This window comes from Lissotriton vulgaris, chromosome 8, assembly GCF_964263255.1.
Source record: "Lissotriton vulgaris chromosome 8, aLisVul1.2, whole genome shotgun sequence".
Taxonomy (NCBI): Eukaryota; Metazoa; Chordata; class Amphibia; order Caudata; family Salamandridae; genus Lissotriton; species Lissotriton vulgaris.
In genome coordinates, this window is record NC_141696.1 from 1323295969 (window position 1) to 1323317967 (window position 21999).

General features: G+C 44.2%; 1 protein-coding gene across 1 annotated transcript in view; it reads left to right on the plus strand.

Moving 5' to 3' along the window:
* PDGFD (platelet derived growth factor D) overlaps positions 1–21999 on the plus strand; it is a 1094719-nt gene that overhangs the window by 538530 nt on the left and 534190 nt on the right. Inside the window, exon 2 of the mRNA XM_086935262.1 lies at positions 19913–20117. Coding sequence (XP_086791388.1) covers positions 19913–20117 — 205 coding nt within the window. The remainder of the gene's footprint in view (positions 1–19912; positions 20118–21999) is intronic.

Below are 21999 nucleotides of genomic sequence, written 5' to 3' on the forward strand. Positions count from 1 at the left end.
AATTGTACATGAAATGAAACGTTTAATGTTTTAATTTTTTGTTTTAATAAATACGGCCGGGGGAGGGTCACTCCCTCCCCACATCCAAAAACTTCAAGAACTGTTTCCGGTTTCCCTCCTTTTGGGGATTGTGTTGAGAGGGGGTGGCGGGTATCTCAGCCATATTACATTCGCCATGCTACAAGAGTACAAGCTGTCTGCTGGGGAGGCATTTATATACACACAAATACAACACGCTTTGAGACCAGCGCTCCAAGCAGGGGGCCACTCCTCTGGAGGACAGGCTACTCACTGAACACATAGACTGCAAATGGATCACAACACTTCTGACCCACTGCAAAAGCTACATAAGTGCTGGCAGGTAGATCTGGGAAGACCTGGAGGATGAGGATTTGCAGGATGCGTTAACCATATGGTGCCATATCGTGACGCCTGAGGTTAATCCAGTAAAAGATCCTTCATAGAACATACATCTCATGCACATCGTTGGTTAAAATGGGCTGAGGTTTTGATGCTGAGTGTGGACAGAGATGGGGGGTGGGCACCTTCTACCACACACTTTGGGAATGCCCGGTCATCCAGACGTATTGGACCAGCGTAGTGGAGGAGGTGTGCGAGGTTAGTGGCACTACCCTACCTGTGGCACAACCTGTGTTTACTTAATGTGTGGAAGGCCACCAACATGAACCGTGCTCAGCAACTCTGGGCCACAATGGGCTTTACGGTCACTAACCCTTACAGAGCCTGGAGATGGGGGAAGCCTGAGCCACCAACCCGGCAGGAATGGGAGCAAGATATGGATTGGTGTATGTCTGCAGAAAAAACAGTCTTTGAAGCAGGGGGTGCCCACAGAAATGGGACCAGGTATGGGGGAAATGGAACACACACAGAGGCACTTTTTGTGCTTTCCCTTCAGTTCCGCAAGAGGGACCACCATGGTTAAGAAATCTGACAGATATAGTTGATGATGAATATGAAGGCGGGGGGAGAAATTGTTGTGAATTGGGAACGAAATCCATTGCTGTTTTATTTGGTATGAGTTGTACTTATTCATGGATGCACGCTGTTATGAACACTTTAATAATAAGATAATTAAAAAATGCAGTTGCGTATCCGCCATCAAAATTGTACATCTTCATTACGTGAATCTGGGTCTAATGTTATACTTTTATACTATATGCTGCAGTGCTTTTTACATTTGTGTATTGATGGAGTACAAATGTTCATTGCCAAAATGTGATTTCTTAAAATACAAATGCAAATGTAATCAAAAAAGTTTGTCTAAGCCAAAAAAGTCAAAACAGATCTTTATTCTGTTAATATGCCATTGTTGTGTAGTTCCTAGAACTCTATATAAGATCTGCGTGTTTAGACAACGTAAACTGTGGGATTGATGTCCAGAATGATTCCAGACACCCCCCACCGGATAAGTTCCCCTCTATACCAGCTAGCTCACATGCCACTATGAACTCCTCTTACCAAGGAGCAAATAGTTTCTGGCAACTATTGAACATAACCACTCTGACCTCTCATGGATCTTTGAAACAGTACAGCACTTTTCGCTCAGTCACTCATGCTCACTTTGTCTCAGAGAGATATACAGACTAAACAATGGGGATGTTTTTAATAAACATTTATTGAACCAGCGTCATTCTAGTGTAAAATACGTGTCCTTCAACAGCCGTAAGACAGAAACAGATATATACGGTTATAGGCGCCAACAGAGTAAATATGTAGTAGAATTCTACCATAGTGCTAAAGCAATGGATATAAGCAGGCATATGAATAAATGACAGTAATAATGTGTACTCCTACGATGCTAACCCTAACAAGATGCACCGAATTGATCATAAAACCCTTGGCGAGCTGGATACGAGGAGATCCACTGATATTTGGATTAAAATGGACAGCCAGATGGGAGACAGAATCTTACTTTATGCAGATGACATTTTATTATATGTAGCGTACCCTCATGCCTCCATTCACAGGGTCCTTCAAATTTACTCCAACTTTGGGAGGTACTATGGCTATACTATCAATGGGGATGTTTTTAATAAACATTTATTGAACCAGCGTCATTCTAGTGTAAAATACGTGTCCTTCAACAGCCGTAAGACAGAAACAGATATATACGGTTATAGGCGCCAACAGAGTAAATATGTAGTAGAATTCTACCATAGTGCTAAAGCAATGGATATAAGCAGGCATATGAATAAATGACAGTAATAATGTGTACTCCTACGATGCTAACCCTAACAAGATGCACCTAGCATGAATGTAGGTGTATAGCAAAGAATCCCCCTAGGATAGAGCCACCCCCATTACCTGAGGTGAGAGAATGAAGGACCCCATCTTGGTCTCATGGTGGACACCCCACACGAGATGTCAGACCACTGCGTGCTGGAGTGTCTGCGTGCAGGGACCTCAGTGTCTCGTGTCAGCATTGAAGTCTTTTCCTCCTCCCTCGCTCAGTGAAGTTGTGGTGCTTATATACCCAAAAGGTACCCTCAGGGGTTGTGCCTTGCTGTGTCATGTCGGCCGAGGATGACTTTAGTGATGACCCTTATACACAGTTATTATACAGAAGATGGTAATCCTGCTATGATTCTGAGAATCCTCACGCATTATAAATGAGGCTAGTTTTCAAAGAAAAACACACAATAGTTATGCAGCATCTAACAAGGTAAAAGATCAGCACCAAAACCGTTATGTAGTACAATGGCATGGTAAATGTAGGTGAAAGGTTAGGAAACTACCCAGGTCTATATTGGGGTACATTGGGAATTATAACATCATAAAGAATACATACATGTATAAAGAAATCAGTTGAAAAGTTAAATGTTCAATAAGACAGCAATACCATTAAAAAAACATAAGTGTTTAAATCAATTATTAAAACATGATTGAATATTTTCCCTTGTTATAGTCGCAACAATACGATCATAGTTTTGAGTGTATGTTGGATGAAATTGACAATCTCAAAACATACAATCTCTGAGTAAAGTTGTCAAAAAAGCACACCTATGCTATCTACAATTATACTTCTTCAATAGAGGGAACTAAATCGTTTTCTTGGTGCTTTCTAAAAACGGCAAAAGAAACTAAAGTGAAGGTTGATTGAGATGAATCGTTATCATAAGGGTAGCATGGCATATGCCTCCATAGGTCCTTCACGGGAAAATTCACTAAAAAGGCACAAGATTAAGTCTAATTCGAATTAAGAGAAACCTACGATGAACATTAGTTGTAAACACAAGCTACAGTTTAATGTTAATGGATGTAGAAATTTTGACATAAGAATTTACATCTCATTTGACACCACAGATAAGATTCTAGCCTCTTTACATTCATCTTCAAATACAATTTTCAGCCGGTCTTTCATAGGTCGTTTGCCTGAAGTTGGTATATTTGAAACCTCAAATTTCCGAATGCAGTAGAACCTATTTTACAAAATATAATCCATAGGATTCAATGCCATATTCAAGGGATAAACAATCTTAAATGGATAAACAATTAAAAGTTGTCACCTGTTTTGATGAGACGGAAGACCAAAATGCTAGTGGACGAAACCTAACAAAGTGTAACAGACAGCTAATTCCCAATTCAAATACAATACAAAATGACTTCCATTTTGTGATTGAAAGTAGCCTTTGTTTTCTGTCAATTGAAACCATTTTAAGTAGGCGTATGCCCAGAGATCAGCCCTATATCTTACAGAAAGGGTACACTGGCTTTTATAGATTGCTAGCATTTCTCTTAGAGGTTATGAGCCTAATTTGCTTGAAAACCTAAAGAAGGCGTCAGCAGTTCTTTCAAAATGATCCATTCTTTTCCTTGAGGGTGATTCCTTTCAAATGCAGATTCTAAAGGAATCCCCAAATATTGAAAAGTGCTAACTTGTCAAATGGGCGTACTATTAACCCTTTCGTTGCTGCTGTCGGCCAACGGCCATCGCGAGCACTACCTTGGTAGTGCCACGCACGTCCGTTGGCCGACATGGCCCCGCCCACACAATAGAACCCCCCACACTGCGGCAAAATTATCGCCGCGGTAAACAGGTTAAAGGAGATTTCGTTTTCAGGGACTTTTGCCATAGACTATGGCAAAAGATTTGTTTAAATTTGTCTGTAAGTCCAGATTCTTCATGTAAGTTGCAAATGGATCAAGAAGATTTTGCCCCCCTTTTTACTGTACAAGCAATTAAAATGGCATTATCTACATAGAGAAGCACACAGACCGGGTAAAAGCCTATCTGAGGCATGCCTTGGTCCACAGACTTGAGGTGAACCTCTTATCAAAAGAAAAGTGGCCAGGAAATACCCCTGAGGCATTCCTCTACTTAACCTAAATGCTTTGGTACATTCATCTGTTGATCTCTAACATACATAAGCAATTGCATTCATATGGAGTTGCACCAAAACGTAAACAATTGCCTGCTTGGGCCACACCCAACGGCAGCATATTGTGCCACAATTTGGAACGGTAACTTAACCTAAAACACAAGCTAGATATGTAAAAGCCAAATGCATACCTCCACCTTTAGTGACTGTTTATTAAGAGGTAAAAATATAAAGATTGAGAACTGCTTGATAGTTCCTAGGCCGTGGTGGAAGAGATTTTATCCCAAGGACAAATATGAACGATTGTTTCTATGAACACATTCTTTGATCACAACACAACAAAAATGAATGCAATGGACTCTCAAACCTTTTTTTCGCTCATGCAAGTGTTCATGATAACCATGACCTCTTCCTACTAATGCAACTCTTCAACTTCGAATACACGATTCAGCTTTGCCAAAACATGAATGTTTGACCTGAAATGAAACAAAGATCTATACAGCAATGCTTCCATCACCTAGCTGTATTAGTGTTTTGCCCCAATAAGACAAATACAAGATTTCGCTTTCAGTTCACAAAATGTAGCTGTATCCCTGATTGATCACACAGTACTTTTGTCACTGAGATCTATTTGTTAGATTCACCCACATTGGCTGGACAGTCAGTTTATTTTTAGGTGGTTACCCCGTTGTGTTGTCTAAACCTAACTAACAATCAAAGACAGCAGCATATATTTGTCTACAGCTTTTCTAGTTCAGGGGTTTCTTACCCTAAAAGCACGCTCATTTTTTACCAGGGGTGGCTCCACCATTTGAGCTGAGGAGTGTCGCCCTGCAAGCCAGAGAGCTGAAAAAATGAAATGATAATAAAGTTTATTTATTACCATTTTATTTTTTAGAGAGCTGTGCACTTTAAAATGTGCATGTCTCTTTGGTTGGTCGTCTTGGGACTGCCAGACAGTTATGCGCATTTTAAACTTCTCTAACCTAGCTGTCTCACACAGGAGTGCTGAGAGTGCCTGTTCTATCCAATCCTGGTGCTTATCTCATGCTGTGAGAACGGGAAACATCACTTACAACGCATTTATTACAACGCACTACCATTACAACGCAACCATTACAACGCAAACCATTACAACGCATTGCGCTGGGGGGCGCTCTAGGATAGGGAATATATTTAATTTACTATCCAACACCTTCCCTACTATCCACGGGGACTGGAGTTGGAATAGTAAATTAAATAAATCACTATCCACGCTTAAAAGCACTATGCATTGTAGTGGTATGCGATGTAAAAACCGCGTTGTAACAGCAGGCGTTGTAATAGCCTGCGTTGTAACGACACCAATCCTGTGAGAACAGCAAAGGATTGAGTAGTGCATATTCCTGCATCCAGAGCTTCCTGAAGACCATCCAGGGAGGAGGACATAGCGCTGCCAAGGTAAGTTAATTTATTTATTTATTGGTGTCCTACCACGCTCAGTACAAGCCAGCCGCCACTGCATTATACCAAGGCGAAATCGTGATCCATCGGGTGGCACAACATATGGAAACAAAGCGTAAGAAGTTTCAGCTGGAAGCTATATTTACCTCTCAGTATTCTGGCCTGAAATATTCTTTAAAAATACAGTAAAATGTCGTATAAAACTAACGTACCAATCCCAGATAATGAAACTGTACAACCAATCACTACCTACTGTTCTTTTTAATATCACTTCACGCTAAGCTAGCTTCAGAAACATTCTGTAATCTCAGGCACATATTGCTCTCAGAGTGAACGGAAAACAAGACATATTATAGCTGGAACTGGTCCCGTTGCTTGGAATAGCTTCCTGCCCGGGCTTGAACATTATGTGTTTACAGTGTGAATGTAGAAATGTTTCTGATGTATTTTATTGAGGTTCGAAGTGCGTTGGATGCAGTTCTCTGGCAAGAAAGCTGTTCCCCTGCCCTGGCTCTCACTCTGCTTCATTTTCAGAAAAGAAATTGAAAGTAGAAAAAAACAAATTGCGTGAATCTCTAAATTGGGCCAATCTGTGAAAACATTCGACAACTTCCCATTAATTCTAACTCATGCCCGCGTGCTGTGCATGATAAACCCAGTTCGTGTCCAAACACGTTTTTTTTATTTACTTGCTTCTGAACACAAGTGTTTAAGCCATTTTATTGACATGCCGAGCGTGAAGCAATTTGGATTTCATGCTTTGATGCTTAAACCAAATGATGTAAAAACGTGTGAAGCACTGAAATGTATCAGGGAAAATAATACAAGTAGGAAATGCAAGTAGGACAACTTCTAATGCCCTAGTATGTTTGGTGTATGCGAGAGTATGAGAACAAAGAGAAAACCTTAGCGAATCAGAACCAATCAAAGCACCTGGTATTTCGAAAAGTAACTTGGTATGTCCTATTTCTGAAACAAGGGAATATCAACATTTTCATTCTTTTTCTTAAAATATAGTCTAGTAGTCCTACTATGGAATATTTAGCATATTCTAAGCACCTTTAATAATGAAACTTTCAATATGGTCGTCTCTGTGTAGTTATAGTTAGGTCAGAGTTTCCTAGTGGAAGAGTTTTTTTCTCACTAATAGCTGTAGCATGATTGAACAATTCTGAATAAAACTCCAGCCGCAAAAAAAAAAATATTTCATCCACCTCAGCTCCTTCTTAAAAAGTTGTGCACTTATCCATAAGAAATGGACAAAGAAAAAAAGGGGGTCTCAAAAGTGTGATTTTTCCATGTTATTTTTCATAGTAATCTTTGCTGTCTAATTCAAGAAATGGCTATAGAGAATTAGATCACGTTTGTCAAAAAGTTAGCACTTTACAAAAAAAAGCATGACTTTTGTGATTTGGTGTCAATCCGTTTAGCCTCTTTTGAGGAATTAGGATTTAAAGGGTCTGGGAAGGTCATGAAGGGTTACAAAGTTCGTAGGTCAGGACCAATGGTTGTCAGATATGCTCTGAATGGCCTATTCAAAGGAGACTAGTAAATCATGATTACCTGGACAGAACATGAAAAATATGTTATGGCATCCATTACAAGACTCAGGAACTTAGGGCCTGATTACCACTCTGGCGGGTGGAGGCGGTCCACCTTTCTCCTTATTATGACTGTTAGAGATGTATCAGCGGTGGACCGCTGGCTGCGCCAGGTAACAATCATTCCCTGGCAGTGGAACAGTTGTGCCTCTGCGCGATATGCTGAGCAGGACTGGCTCAGTCGCGCTCAGCATATTTCAAGTTTGTCCACTGCCAGCATTACATAGCAAAATCTCAGCCATGAAAAGGCTGACGGTGGAGGAATAAAGGTGTTTTACCAGGGCCTCCATGGCCCTCCGCCAAGGGGATACATACAGGGGCGCTCAACATGTAGCCCCCTGTCTGTATTCCCCTAAAGTTCCAGCACAGCATGGACGTCCATGCCGTTCTGGAACTTTTTTTGCTGTTCCCACTGCAGTACAAAAGGGGGTGGTGATGGACGGAGCATCTGAACCAATCAAACGCTCACACCCAGTCAACAGATCTGGGTTTAATCCATCACCGTTCTTTAGCCCACTCTGCCGCCCCAGTTCAGACATGGCCATATGCAAATCAGTCTGAACCTGTGCCTCATGGGAACAGTCCAGCCCGAACTGACAAGCCATGCCTTCCCTGGACCGGATTCAAGCTTCCTAGGACCGGTTTCTGGCATTACAGCCGTCTTCAGCCAGGCTTGCTTGAATGCAGTGGCAAAGTGAGCAAGGGACTCACGTCTGAGCATACCCTGCCACCTTATGGCGAACAAAGCGGTACAAAAGGGGGTGGTGATGGACGGAGCATCTGAATCAATCAAACACTCTCACCCCGTCAACAGATCTGGGTTTAATCCATCACCGTTCTTTAGCCCACTCTGCCACCCCAGTTCAGATATCACCAAATGCAAATCAGTCTGACCCTGTGCCTCATGGTAACAATCAAGTTGGAACTGCCAAGCCACGCCTTCCCTGGACCGGATTCAAGCTTCCTAGGACCGGTTTCTGGCATTACAGCCGTCTTCAGCCAGGCTTGCTTGAATCCAGTGGCAAAGTGAGCAAGGGACTCACATCTGAGCATACCCTGACAACTTATGGCGAAGAAAGCGGTACAAAAGGGGGTGGTGATGGACGGAGCATCTGAACCAATCAAACACTCACACCCAGTCAACAGAGCTGGGTTTAATCCATCACAGTTCTTTAACCCACTCTGCCACCCCATTTCAGACATGGCCATATGCAAATCAGTCTGACCCTGTGCCTCATGGGAACAGTCCAGCCCGAACTGCCAAGCCACGCCTTCCCTGGACCGGATTCAAGCTTCCTAGGACAGGTTTCTGGCATTACAGCCGTCTTCAGCCAGGCTTGCTTGAATTCAGTGGCAAAGTGAGCAAGGGACTCACGCCTGAGCATACCCTGACAACTTATGGGGAAGAAAGCGGCACAAAAGGGGGTGGTGAAGGACGGAGCATCTGAACCAATCAAACACTCACACCCAGTCAACAGATCTGGGTTTAATCCATCACCGTTCTTTAGCCCACTCTGCCACTCCAGTTCAGACATTGCCATATGCAAATCAGTCTGACCCTGTGCCTCATGGGAACAGTCCAGCCCGAACTGCCAAGCCATGCCATCCCTGGACCGGATTCAAGCTTCCTAGGACCGGTTTCTGGCATTACAGCCGTCTTCAACCTGGCTTGCATGAATCCAGTGGCAAAGTGAGCAAGGGACGCACGTCTGAGCATAACCTGAGAACTTATGGCGAACAAAGCGGTACAAAAGGGGGTGGTGATGGACGGAGCATCTGAACCAATCAAACACTCACACCCAGTCAACAGATCTGGGTTTAATCCATCGCCGTTCTTTAGCCCACTCTGCCACTCCAGTTCAGACATTGCCATATGCAAATCAGTCTGACCCTGTGCCTCATGGGAACAGTCCAGCCGGAACTGCCAAGCCATGCCATCCCTGGACCGGATTCAAGCTTCCTAGGACCGGTTTCTGGCATTACAGCCGTCTTCAACCTGACTTGCATGAATCCAGTGGCAAAGTGAGCAAGGGACAGCCGTCTGAGCATACCCTGCCAACTTATGGCGAACAAAGCGGTACACCCAGTCAACAGATCTAGGTTTAATCCATCACCGTTCTTTAGCCCACTCTGCCATCCCAGTTCAGACATGGCCATATGCAATCTGTTGTTTTTACATTTGTCACCCCGAGTGGGATGGGTATGCTCAGACGTGAGTCTCGTGCTCTCCATACCACTGGAGTCAAGCTATCCTGGCTGATGACGGCTAATAGCCAGAAACCGGTCCTAGGATGCTTGATTCCGGTCCAGGGAAGACATGGCTTGGCAGTTCGGGCTGGACTGTTCCCATGAGGCACAGGGTCAAGGCTGATTTGCATATGGCCATGTCTGAACTGGGGTAAGCGAGCAAGGTGGACACACCATGACTTCCATGGGTATGGGGGTTGGGTATCAAGGGGACCACTCCTTGCTTGGCTAGCCAAAACATGGAAAACATGCTGAGGCAGGCATTACCGTGCTTGAGATCAAGGTCCTCATTGAAATGCATTCTAGAGAAATCATGTTTTTGAGAGTCACAACATTAAGGGTGATAACAGATTTTAGTCAAACTATAAAATATTTGCTGGTTGTGATATACATATTTTAGGAATTTTGGTTTCTTCCAGGATTAAGTCATAGTGGTTATGGAAGGTGCTCCAGAAACTAAAAAAAAGCACATTTTCCATAAACTCGCACTATCTTCCTAGGCCATGTGAGAATTAGGCCTGATATCATGAGTAAAACATGTAAATACAAAAGCGGCTTCAACCTGTCAGATGATTTCTACTGTTCTACAGCTACTTTCATTAGTTTTTTAATGAACAGCTAGCAAACTAACATTCTGTATTTATGACTAAAGTGTGGCACGTTTAATGTCATCTCGATGGATTCAAAGCTGTAAAACTGATAGCATTTTTTGCAGAGGAGATTGCATTAAAAAGGAGCAAAATGAGGGGGTTCTTTTTTGCCACAGAAAAGATAGTGCTCTAGAAAACTAAACTGAAGACGCATTTACTATGAGTCCTAAAATATCTTTCTCATCCAGTCATTCAAACAGTCTAACATTCAGAATAAAAATGTACTTCCGGTACCAGCAGCAGTCTGTAAGGTAAATCCCTCGTCATTAACTGCAGTATCACCACAGACTTCTAAAGAACAATTAAAGTGCTAACATTTTGTAGTCAAACTAAAAGGGAAACACCCCTACATTGCAAGGCACTCCTGCAATGCAATTTTATTTGAAAAGGACATGTGGAATGTAAAATCTTTCTAGAAGAGCAAGCTGAAGTACATGAACACCGAGGTATTAATGCTTGAATTAAATCAAAAGTCATATTTTCATCCCACTCTTTCACATATTTACTTAAAATAAAACAACAATTCACTAGTTTTACTCACACACCCGCACTTCATCATACAGCTTATAAAAAGGTCTCCAATTCAGGGTTCCCTCCGAGCAGTGCAGCACCGGCCCGAAGGGTAGCAAAACCCCAATCATGAAGCATGCCACCTACCTATGTTTGGGATGGCTTTTGTTCCTACAGAGTAAAGCTCCATGCAGACTCTGTGGAACTTATCTGACCTAATCAGACAAATCCTTACTAATTGAAGTGCGCAAGTCGTAGGCAATCAGTGACGCTCTTCCTCGCCACGTGAGGAAGGGCCTAAAGGCATGTTTGATAGGCTGAGGAGGTCATGCCCACAGGTATGTGATACCCTCAGCCTAGCAAAGTTCAGCTCAGGCAGCCAGTAGAGTACGCATTCAGTGCATATTCAGCTCCAGGCTTGGCCAAGAAGAGTGCATGTCAGATCGACCTTTACTGAGCCTAACAGACACTCTTCTTCTCCGGAAAAAGGTGAGTGGGTGTGCCCCCTTCACTTGCATGGATTGCCGCAGCTGGTGAACCCTATTTGAAACAAGTCAACTGGAATTTCCACCCGGGAAACCTGTGATTAATTGTTCATAACACTAATGTTCATTAAAACATTCATAACATATGAATGTGGCTTACATTTTATCAGGGCCCTTTAAGAGGAAGTAAATTAAAAGCTTTGGCCCTTATTTATGAGGCCTTGCGTCAGTTTTGCGCCGCCGGTGCGTCACTTTTTGTGACGCACCAGCGGCGTACAAAATGCGCCTTGTTGCGCCATATTTAAAAAGTGACGCATCTAGGTAGATGCGTCACTTTTTAAACCCCTGCGCCACATTATACCTGCGTCAGGTATAATGTATGCAGAGGGGGGCGTTCCCCCGCAAAAAGCCTCGTAATAGTGACGCAGGGAAATCTATGAGATTTCACTGCGTCACTTTTAGGATGCTGTTGCGTCAAAATCTTGCGCCTGCCTCACAGCAGGCGTAAGACTGACGCAAGCCCTTTCACATTGGGCTTACCCCATGTGAAGGGACGCATTGCTGGAGTTGCGTCACTTTTGTGACAATCTCCAGCAATGCGTCACTTTTGCGCTTACAGATGCGTCAGAAATACTGACGTATCTACAAGTCCTTGCGACATGATGCGTCATACATTAAATATGATGCATCATTGGTGTCGCAAGGAGTGCGCAGTGAAAAGTGAAGCATCGCTGTTTTCACGCAGCGATGCGTCACCTTTCATAAATGAGGCCCTTTGTTTTTAAATTGATGTTAATTTACAAAACCTAGAAATTCTAATTAGTTGTAGCAAACATCAACATAATAGCCACCGCCAATCGTTAGAATAGACCACGTATTCCAATATACACCGTGTGATGTAATTTTACAACTGACACAGTACGTGTCTGAATGTACAGAGATTTGATAGCTACGGGATGCTAAAATATCTGCCCTTCATGTAAACCTGTCCGTGGCCTTGAATCCAATGTTTACTATAGGCCAGTATTTATTTTTAACACAAGCAATTGGCGCACATACCCATGCCAAATGGATTAAAACTGCTGAAAATAAAGTGCATTGGCAAATAACAAGAGGCACATTTAAAACTGTTTTAAGCACAGTTCTTGCATTTTAAAAAGCAAAGGAACAAATCCAACATTTTTTGGCAGAACATTTAGGTATGCACGGCTCACTCATTTTTAAGATATTCTTTTATGGACTGCTTAATCCACTTTAAGGAGTGCTCTCATTATTTTGTAGCTGTTGCTCTTTCTGGCTCTTGTTTCATGATTAGCAGATAACTCCCATATTAAAAGCTTGACCTTAACTAAAATCTTACATTTCAGCTTGCTTCTCAATGATGTTGCCTGCTGCCTGCAATCCGGGGGTTCTCATTCAACTCAGGCCTACTTACATTGATTTGGACAATGATATCGAGTAGAATTATTTTTGCAACCCAGCATGAAATCGACATTTCAGGCCTGTCTCCTGATGTTGTGGTGAAATTGACAGAGTAATGACAACGTGAAATGCTAGGTCTCCAACCGCAATCCAGCATCCAGTTATTAAAAGAAAGCGCTCACTTGTCTCTACATCCTTTGCGAACCCATTTTGGTGCTCAATTATAAAAAAACTAAAAAACTAAAGTGGTTAAAAATATTTGGACTAAATAAAAGATGTAAACAAACTGATACTAGCCTCTTCCAGCCTAGCCATAAACAGTACTCTAATTTGACAGGAAAATGATAATGGATCATACAATATGCTGAGTGTACACGCTCAAGGCTATTTATTAACACACACTAAGGCCACATTAATTAGAATACTGGACGCCCGATTCGATAACTTCGCGCCTGAAACTAGATACACTTGACTTGTTACGAATTGTGTGATGCAACATTGTCGCCGATCATTAATCACTGTTTCAAAACCGATTTCCGCACTTTATTTCAGCATGTCATTTCTGAATTCCAGGTCACATTCTGGGTGCAAATTCTCCAGGATTTACCTGGCAAATGTGTCCTTGATCAATCAGCCATAGTTTAGCTTTGACATGTTTTTTCTTGTAGGAACATATGCACACCTAAGTAAACCGCAGACATAATATGACCCTTGCCTGTGTTTAGAGATGGTATATTACAGAGTACTTGTATCTTAACTGAACTAAAGGAATGACCAAAAAAGGCACCCAAAACCAAAACTAATGCTTTTCTTTCCATGGTGTTTAGCAAGAAAGTTGGATCAGATGAAAATATGGCAATATGGTCAGCAAATGGCGCTACTTTACTACATTAGGTTTATTGGTATTAGACATTTCTAAATGGCATAAAAGTGTGACAGATACTATGCTAATAGGGTGGGAATAGTAGGCAACCCTGACATGTACTGTATTGTATTAGGAATTGAATTGAACAAATACTCATTTTCTGCCATCTGTTCCACTCGTTTCTTCCTAGTTTTTTGTGCCTTTCTGCCCTCTGTTCCACTCGTTTTTCCTTCATTTTTTGAGCCTTTGCCCTCTGTTGCACTCGTTTTTCCCTCGTTTTTGTGCCCTTGTGCTCTCTGTTCCACTCGTTTTTTGTGCCCTTCTGCCCTCTGTGCTACTCGTTTTTCCCTTGTATTTTGTGCCTTTCTGCCCTCTGTTCCACTTGTTTTTCCCTCGTTTTTGTGCCTTTCTGCCCTCTGTTCCACTCGTTTTCCCCTAGTTTTTTTGTGCCTTTCTGCCCTCTGTTCCACTCGTTTTTCCCTCTTTTTTTGTGCCATTTTGCCTTCTTTTTCACTCGTTTTTCCCTAGTTCATTTGTGACTTTCTGCCCTCTGTTCCACTCGTTTTTCCCTCGTTTTTTGTGCCCTTCTGCCCTCCGTTCCACTCATTTTTTTGGTGTCCTTCTGCCCCCTGTGCCACTCGTTTTTACCTCGTTTCTGTGCCCCTTTTTGCCTTCTGTTACCCTCGATTTTTGTGGCCCTTTTTCCTCCTGTTACCTTCGTTGTCCCTCACTGCCCTCGCCTCTGCATCCCCTGCGGCCCCGCTCCCCTGCCCATTCGCTGCCCCGCCTCCCTCCTCCCAGCTGCTCCTCCCTCCCACCTCCTCATATATGCAGCTGCTGCGCAGACGCGCCACTGGCGCGCAGAAGGCGCGCCTAAGGCAAACCCGTCTGTGCCCATCTGCGCCTGGACCATGCCCAGTGCCAGAAGCCCTTGGCCCCCGCACCCGCCACGACGACCGCCGCCACTATGACGCCAGCACTCTGCACGCTCTCAACTCTGGACGGAGCCACACCTGCTTCAAGGCCGCCCCAAAATGCACACACGGCCCCTTCACCTGCCGGAACTGCAGCTACACCAGCCTCAGAGCCGGCGAACCACCCACCAAGAAAGACCCCAACCATCTCCGATGCATACGATTGAACACCCGCTCCACACGCAAGCATGCCGTCGAGCTCTGGGACCTGCTCGACACATCCCCAGACATTGCCTTCCTGACAGAGACCTGGTTTACCAACTCCTCCGCACCTGACATTGCCATAGCCATCCCAGACGGCTACAAGATCACCCGCAGAGATCGCACCAACAGAGGCAGAGGAGGAATCGCATCGTCCACAAGAACAGCATCAATGTCTCGACTAGCACCGACGAAGCGCTCGGCACCGCCGAACACATGCATTTCCAGATCCACACAGACCCTAATTTCACCCTCAGAGGCACCCTCGTCTACCGACCCCCCCGGACCCCACCCCCAGTTCAGCAACTCCATCGCCGACTTGATCAGCACGCACGCCCTGACCTTCACCAACTACATCTTCCTCGGCGACCTGAACTTTCACCTTGAGAATAACAACGACAACAACTCCACAACCCTGATCGATAACCTCGCCAACCTCGGACTGAAGCAACTCATCACCACTCCCACCCACTCCGCCTACCACACGCTCGACCCAGACTTCTCCTCCAGCCCATATGTCTCCATCAGCCATACCACGAACTCCTCTGCACCGACCACCGCTGCATCCACTTCGCCTTCCAGAAACCCACCACACACCACTGCACCCAACAGATCCACGCCGCTGCTGGAGCAAAATCACAGAAGACCAACTACACACAACCCTCGCTCTCAGCCCACCCACTGAACCCTCCAACACCGACGACGCTGCCCACAGCCTCAGACGCTGGATCGAGGACTGCGCCAACACCCTCGCCCGCTGAAGAAACACCCCCCACTGTGACACCAGAAAGAGGGCCAGCTGGTTCATCCCAGAACTCCTAGCCTCCAAGCAAGCCTGCCGGAAACTAGAGAAGAAATGGCACAGTGAACAAACTCCGGACAGCCACGCAGCACACAAGGACGCCATCCGCAACCACCACCACCTCATCAGGGTGGCCAAGAGGACCTCCTTTAAAGACTGCCTCTACAACAACGCACACAATAGAAAGGAGCTCTTCAACATCGTGAAGGAACTCTCCAACACCAACGACATCCCGCAGTCGCAAGCCCTGTGCGACTCCCTCGCCACCTTCTTCCACTGCAAGATAGCAGACATCCACAACAGCTTCAACACCCAGACAGCCCCAACAGACAGCAACACAACAGACCCTCCGTACACCATCGACCACGACCCCATGCTAGCCTGGGCCTGAGTGAGCATTGATGACACCATCAAGACCATGCGCTTAATCCACTCCGGCTCTTCGTCTGACCCATTCCTGCACCACGTCTTCAACAGAGCAAGCAGCACCATCGCACCCCATCTGGGCAACATCATCAATCTCTCCCTCAAGACCGCGACCTTCCCAGAGATCTGGAAACACGTAGAGATCAACGCCCTACTCAAAAAACCTAAGGCAGACCCATGAGACCTCAAGAACTTCCGGCCCATCTCTCCTCTTCGCGTCCAAGGTCATCGAGAAAACCGTCAACAGACAGCTAACCCGATACCTCGAAGAAAACAGAATCCTGGACCCTTCCCCGTCACTGTTCCGCAGCAACCACAGCATTGAGACTGCCCTCATCGCCGCCACCGACGACATCAGGACCCTGCTGGACAATGTCAAGAACGCAGCACTCATCCTCCTAGACCTCTCTGCTGCCTTCCACACCATCTGTCACAGCACACTATGCGCACACCTCCACGCCGCAGGGATCTGAGACAAGGCTCTGGATTGGACCACCTCCTTCCTCTCTGGCAGAATCCAGAGCGTCTGCCTCACCCATTCCATTCCAAAGCCTCCGAGATCATCTGCAGCGAACCCCAGGGATTCTCCCTCAGCCCGACGCTGTTCAACATTTACATGGCCCGCGCACACACGTAGCCCGACAGCACGACCTCAACATAATCTCCTATGCCGATGACACTCAGCTGATCCTCTCCCTCACCAAGGACCCATCACAGCCAAAGCCAACCTCCATGAAGGAATGAAGGCCATCGCCGACAGGATGAAGACCAGCCATTTGAACCTGAACTTGGACAAGACGGAGGTCTTCATCCTCGGCTCCAACCCTTCAGCCTGGGATGACTCCTGGTGGCCAGCGGCACTGGGGGCAGCCCCGACACCCACTGACCACGCACGCAACCTGGGAATCATCCTCGACTCAACGCTTTCAATGACCAAGCAAGTCAACGCCATCTCCTCCTCCTGCTTCAACACCCTCTGCATGCTCCGCAAGATCTAAAGTTGGATCCCGACAGATACAAGAAAGACAGTCACCCAGGCCCTCGTCAGCAGCAGAGTCGGCTATGGAAACACCCTCTACGCGGGAGCCCCGACCAAGCTCATCAAACGACTACAACGCATCCAAAACGCCTCGGGATGACTGATCCTTGATGTACCACGCCACAGCCACATCACCCCCACCTGAGAAACCTACACTCGCTATCCTTCAAGCTCCTCACCCACTCACACAAGGCACTCCACAAGACTGGTCCAGCCTACCTCAACAGACGGCTCTCCTTCTATGTTCCCAACCACCAACTCCGCCGACCTCTCACTCGCCACCGTCCTGCGCATCCGAAGAACAACCACAGGTGGGAGATCCTTCTCCCACCTCGCTGAAAAGACATGGAACACCCTCCCACTGAGCCTACGACAGACCCAAGACCTGCTGACCTTCAGGAAGATACTCAAGGCCTGGCTGTTAGATCAGTAGCACCCCCCCAGCACCTTGAGACCCTCGCTGGTATGTAGTTCGCTTTACAAATGATTGATTGATTGATTGATTGATTGATTGATTGATTGATTGAACTAAAATGTGCAACTGTCGGGTCATATATCATTTGAACCCAATTTAGATCAAACCAAACTTTCTTCACTGTAAACTAAAGAAATGCCCATGAGGCCTTTTCAGATGCATTGCAACACAGAAAGGGTGGCAGGTACTATCGCTGCACTAACCGACAGCTATTACAACCGTTTTTTGGTTTACGCTATTATTTCCACTTCTGCCCACCTCCTAAGACCAGCCACCAGAAATGGTCTTAACATATAAACTTGTTCAACACAACAGTGGAGAGGCAAAGCGTATCAGTACTACTTTGTGGCTTCAGATGCCATGCAATTTAGTCAACATAGATGACAGGAGAAATGGTTGTCCAGACGATGACGTGATTTTCAAGTGCCTTTATTGTATTCATAAAATCCACAGCCAAAATCCACAGCCCACGCGTTTCGCCCAAACACGGGCTTCTTCAGGGCTTAGTGTCATATCCTGGTGCTACACTGGTGTCAAGAATTTGCTTGGTCCAAATGAAGCTCCCATAAATGGCAGTTGTATCCCACTTGTGTTTGTTAAAGATATATTTTTTTGTGATCCCTTATATGTTGCCACACTCCTTAATTCAGAGGATGGAAAGAAGAACTTCAAGCTTGGCCGTGTCGCTATCACGTGCCAATTAAGGCATGGTGTAGTGTCTCCTATGTCGGAGCCCGTCCCTTTTAAGATTCGTTCCGGAAGCGTAGTACTGATACGCTTTGCCTTTTCAGATGCCTTCTTGTCATCCAACAGGCACATAGGTGCACCTTCCCCAGTGACTTCCGAATGACAACTATAGAAGTTGCCATATTTGTCAGTGGCATTTTATTTTTACTGGAAATGAATCCATGTTTCTTGAGAGATACTAGTGACTGGATATAATTAACTAATCGTTTCACCAACATCTTTGCGTTTATTTTGTCATGCAAACCTATTAGGCATTGTATAGTATAATGAGCATTGCCAAGGGTCATTACATTTTTGGGAAAAATAACCAGATTAACTTCATGTCATTACTGTTCAAATTCATTAATTAGATCTAAGTAGAGAGGGGCCAATATATGAATGAATGTTTCATAGAATTCGGAAGAGATGCAGTCCTATCCCATGACATTTACTAGGTAGCGGTGTAATTGCTGAATAAACTATCGGTAAGGTAAATGTTACTTCAGGTTGAGAGCAAATTTCAGTGTTTAATAGGCATTCCATATGCATGGACCAATATTTTTCAAACAACTCAATATTGTTAGTTATTAAGTGTATTATAGTAATTATGCAATACCTCTAGTATTTCTGAAGATTGACATTGTTCAGCCCACTTTTTGTCCACAACAACATCAGTAGAGTTAGCAGTAACAGTTTCTTTCAGTTTATATGCTAGAATGTTTCCCATTAATTCACTACATTAAAATCTCAATGTCTTTGGGTTGTCTTTAGCACGTTTTCTCTAATTTGGTCAATATTTAGTTGTTGTTTAGCTACTATCTGCTTGTATAAATTCTTTATATCTTCAATGGAAGCCTGAGTAGGCATCCTTAGCCCATGCTCAAGGCTAAATGTGGCAACCTGTGTATGTAATCTGTCACCATATTAGAAATGCAGCTTGGCTCCTTCATTTGGAGTAGTTTAGTGTTCCTCCCCTAATTTCAGCTTTCATTGCATCCCAGGTATGTTTTCTCCCCTAATGCCAACAATCGCTGCATATGAAACTCTCTGTTGTTTTTGTGTCAAAGCCTGAAGACAACATTTTATACCACACACCACAGAGCGAATCCTTGCTCAAGATTGGCTGGTTTCCGAGTCAGTTTCAGTTCCATTTTTCCTGTATGTTGCTTTCCTGCCTTTCTGTGTTTGATGTTCCCCCACCACTCCCTCTATATGAGCTTTTTGATTTTTCCAAAATACGTAATACTTTTAATTATAACACATAAAGAAAGTTCAAATTACAAGTGATTGGACCACCAGTTATTGAATTGACTCCTTTGGTAATTAGACCAGCTCTAGTAGCTTCTTTGTGAGATAATATATGGTCTCAAGAACAATTTTCTTCTAGTTACCTTATGTTGACAAACCGAAAATTTGACAGGAAATTATCTGTGAATTGTATTGTATTATATTGATATTGGTATTGGTATAGTGCCTTCCATACACTCTGCAAGGACTAAAGCACAATAACTAACTATTAGTGATTAAAATGAATTGTGAAAATGTAAAATAAAAAGTGTGTGCAGAAAGTATAATCACCACCAAATGAACTCAGACTAAAAAACATTAATTAAAAAATGTACCGTATTAAATGTCATTTTAATATTTTTCGAGATGTTGATGACTGAACAAAATTTTCTTTTTATGTTTCCTTTGTCCATTTGAAGAAAGCAATCATCTCACAGACTTGTACCGGAAAGAGGAAACCATTCATGTGGTTGGAAATGGCGGCATACACAGCCCACGATTCCCAAACAGCTACCCCAGAAACCTCTTACTGACATGGAAGTTGCACTCTGCAGAGAACACCAGAATCCAATTGGCCTTTGATAATCAGTTTGGACTGGAGGAACCAGAAAATGATGTTTGCAGGTGAGAAATAAATTGCCTGAGAACATTGTGAGCGTGGAATGTATCTTATTCACTTAGTGGATGGAACTGCTTCTAGGTACCAATAACAAGCTTGCTGTTCTTGGCTCTGAACCATATGCATATATTGACATGTTGTCCACCGTATGAGCAAAAGGCTTGACAAACACATTAATTTCAATTTTCTTATCTGCACTCATGAAGTGATTTACTCATGCTTAATGTTACTGCATTATGGGGTAATATTATACCCGAGTAAATCATCTCCCAGGGCAGCGAGTGGACTTTCAAAGTAGGGATGCCTTGGAAAGCCCTGTACGCTCACAACTGCATGCTAATATGTTACTTGCTAACTTCTCAAAAATCATTTCCCACAGTGGAAACTGTTTGAGAAATAATTCAGTAAAGAACAAATCCATTTTCAGGGAGGAATGGTGATGAAACATCTCTGAAACTGGCGGGGGTCTAGCAGTAGGGTTTCACCCCATGAAAAAAATATTTTGCGTGGGAATATTGAAGGTACAGCTAATGCGGATTAATTTGGTAATTGTTTTGGTGATTCATTCTGCTTTGTTTATGATGATCTTTTTAGTTTTTTACCAATCTGCTATTCTGCTTTTACCCGTCGTTGACTCATTTCACTAGCACATTCGATGTTGGAAGGAAGGCCAGGGCCGAAACTTGTGATTGTTTCTAAGTTGTACTGAGCCCATGCGGGTATTCAGTTTTCCTCTTTTGGGACAGCTGGAGGTGGCATTTTTGGAACTGCGCTCTCTAGCTTCCCAACGGGGCGGCGCCAGCGTATGTTTAAAGCTGGGATTGTGGCATCAGGCACACTCTTGGCATACTGAAGGCACGCTTGTCTATGCCAATCAAAGGGCCTTTAGCGGCCAACGCCAGTCACGATGCCCGTGGCAAGCCAATTCCAACTACCCGCATATGTTACACCTCATCTGAGCTTGCTAAACTTCGCTCGAGGTAATTCTGCACCAGACATATCAAGCTAAACAAAGATATGGTCATACTGTCTTGTCAGTCCTGTGGCATTAACGCTGAATCACTCCCTCATGGCTCTGTCCTATCTTTGCTGGTGGCAAATACGTTGCAGGCAGAGCTAATCTCAGCACACCTCCTTAATGTGCGCTCCCTCCAGATACATGCCGCTTTGAGCTTCAATTTATTATGTGATGATTCACCTGATGCTCGTTTTATGTCTGTGACTTGGCTCTCCAGTACGGCCCTCTCTGCGATTGAAATGGCCATCCCTAAGGAATACAAGTTCTGTAATTTGGATCTGCCTTGTGGGAAGGGTGGGGGCATTGTACAAACAAACCTGTGGTTGTACGGTCTTTGAGATAAATGATTTGGTAGGTGCAGAACATTTTGGGTTCTGTCTATGACTTTCACCTCAGCAGTCAATAGGGGGTGTCTTAATTTTCAGACCTCCAGGTCCTGCAGGAGTCTTTTTGAATTCACTGGGAGAAGCTCTGTCTCATTTTGCACTTAGGTTTTCGCACTTCATCCTAATTGGAAATTTTAACATTCATTTCTTTTGTGCCACAGTTAATGAGGCAGTTTCCTTGTTGGATACATTGTCCTCATTCAATCTGACCCAAATTGTTTTAATTCCCACTCGTCTTGCGAGTCATACGATTGGCTTGTTTTTTTCCAATGTTAGGTTGCAGATGCCTGACCCTCTTACCATAGACGGATCACTTTTTGGTTAAGTTCAGCTGGCCTGTTACATCTCGGAAGGGTGAGCAGGCTTGGGAGGGGTCCCCCTCATTAAGACCATTTAGAAAAGTTAAGCAGAGGGAGCTTCTGGGCTCTCCAACAGAGGGTACTCCCAAGCTTTCAGGTAATATTGAAACTGACGCCATCATGG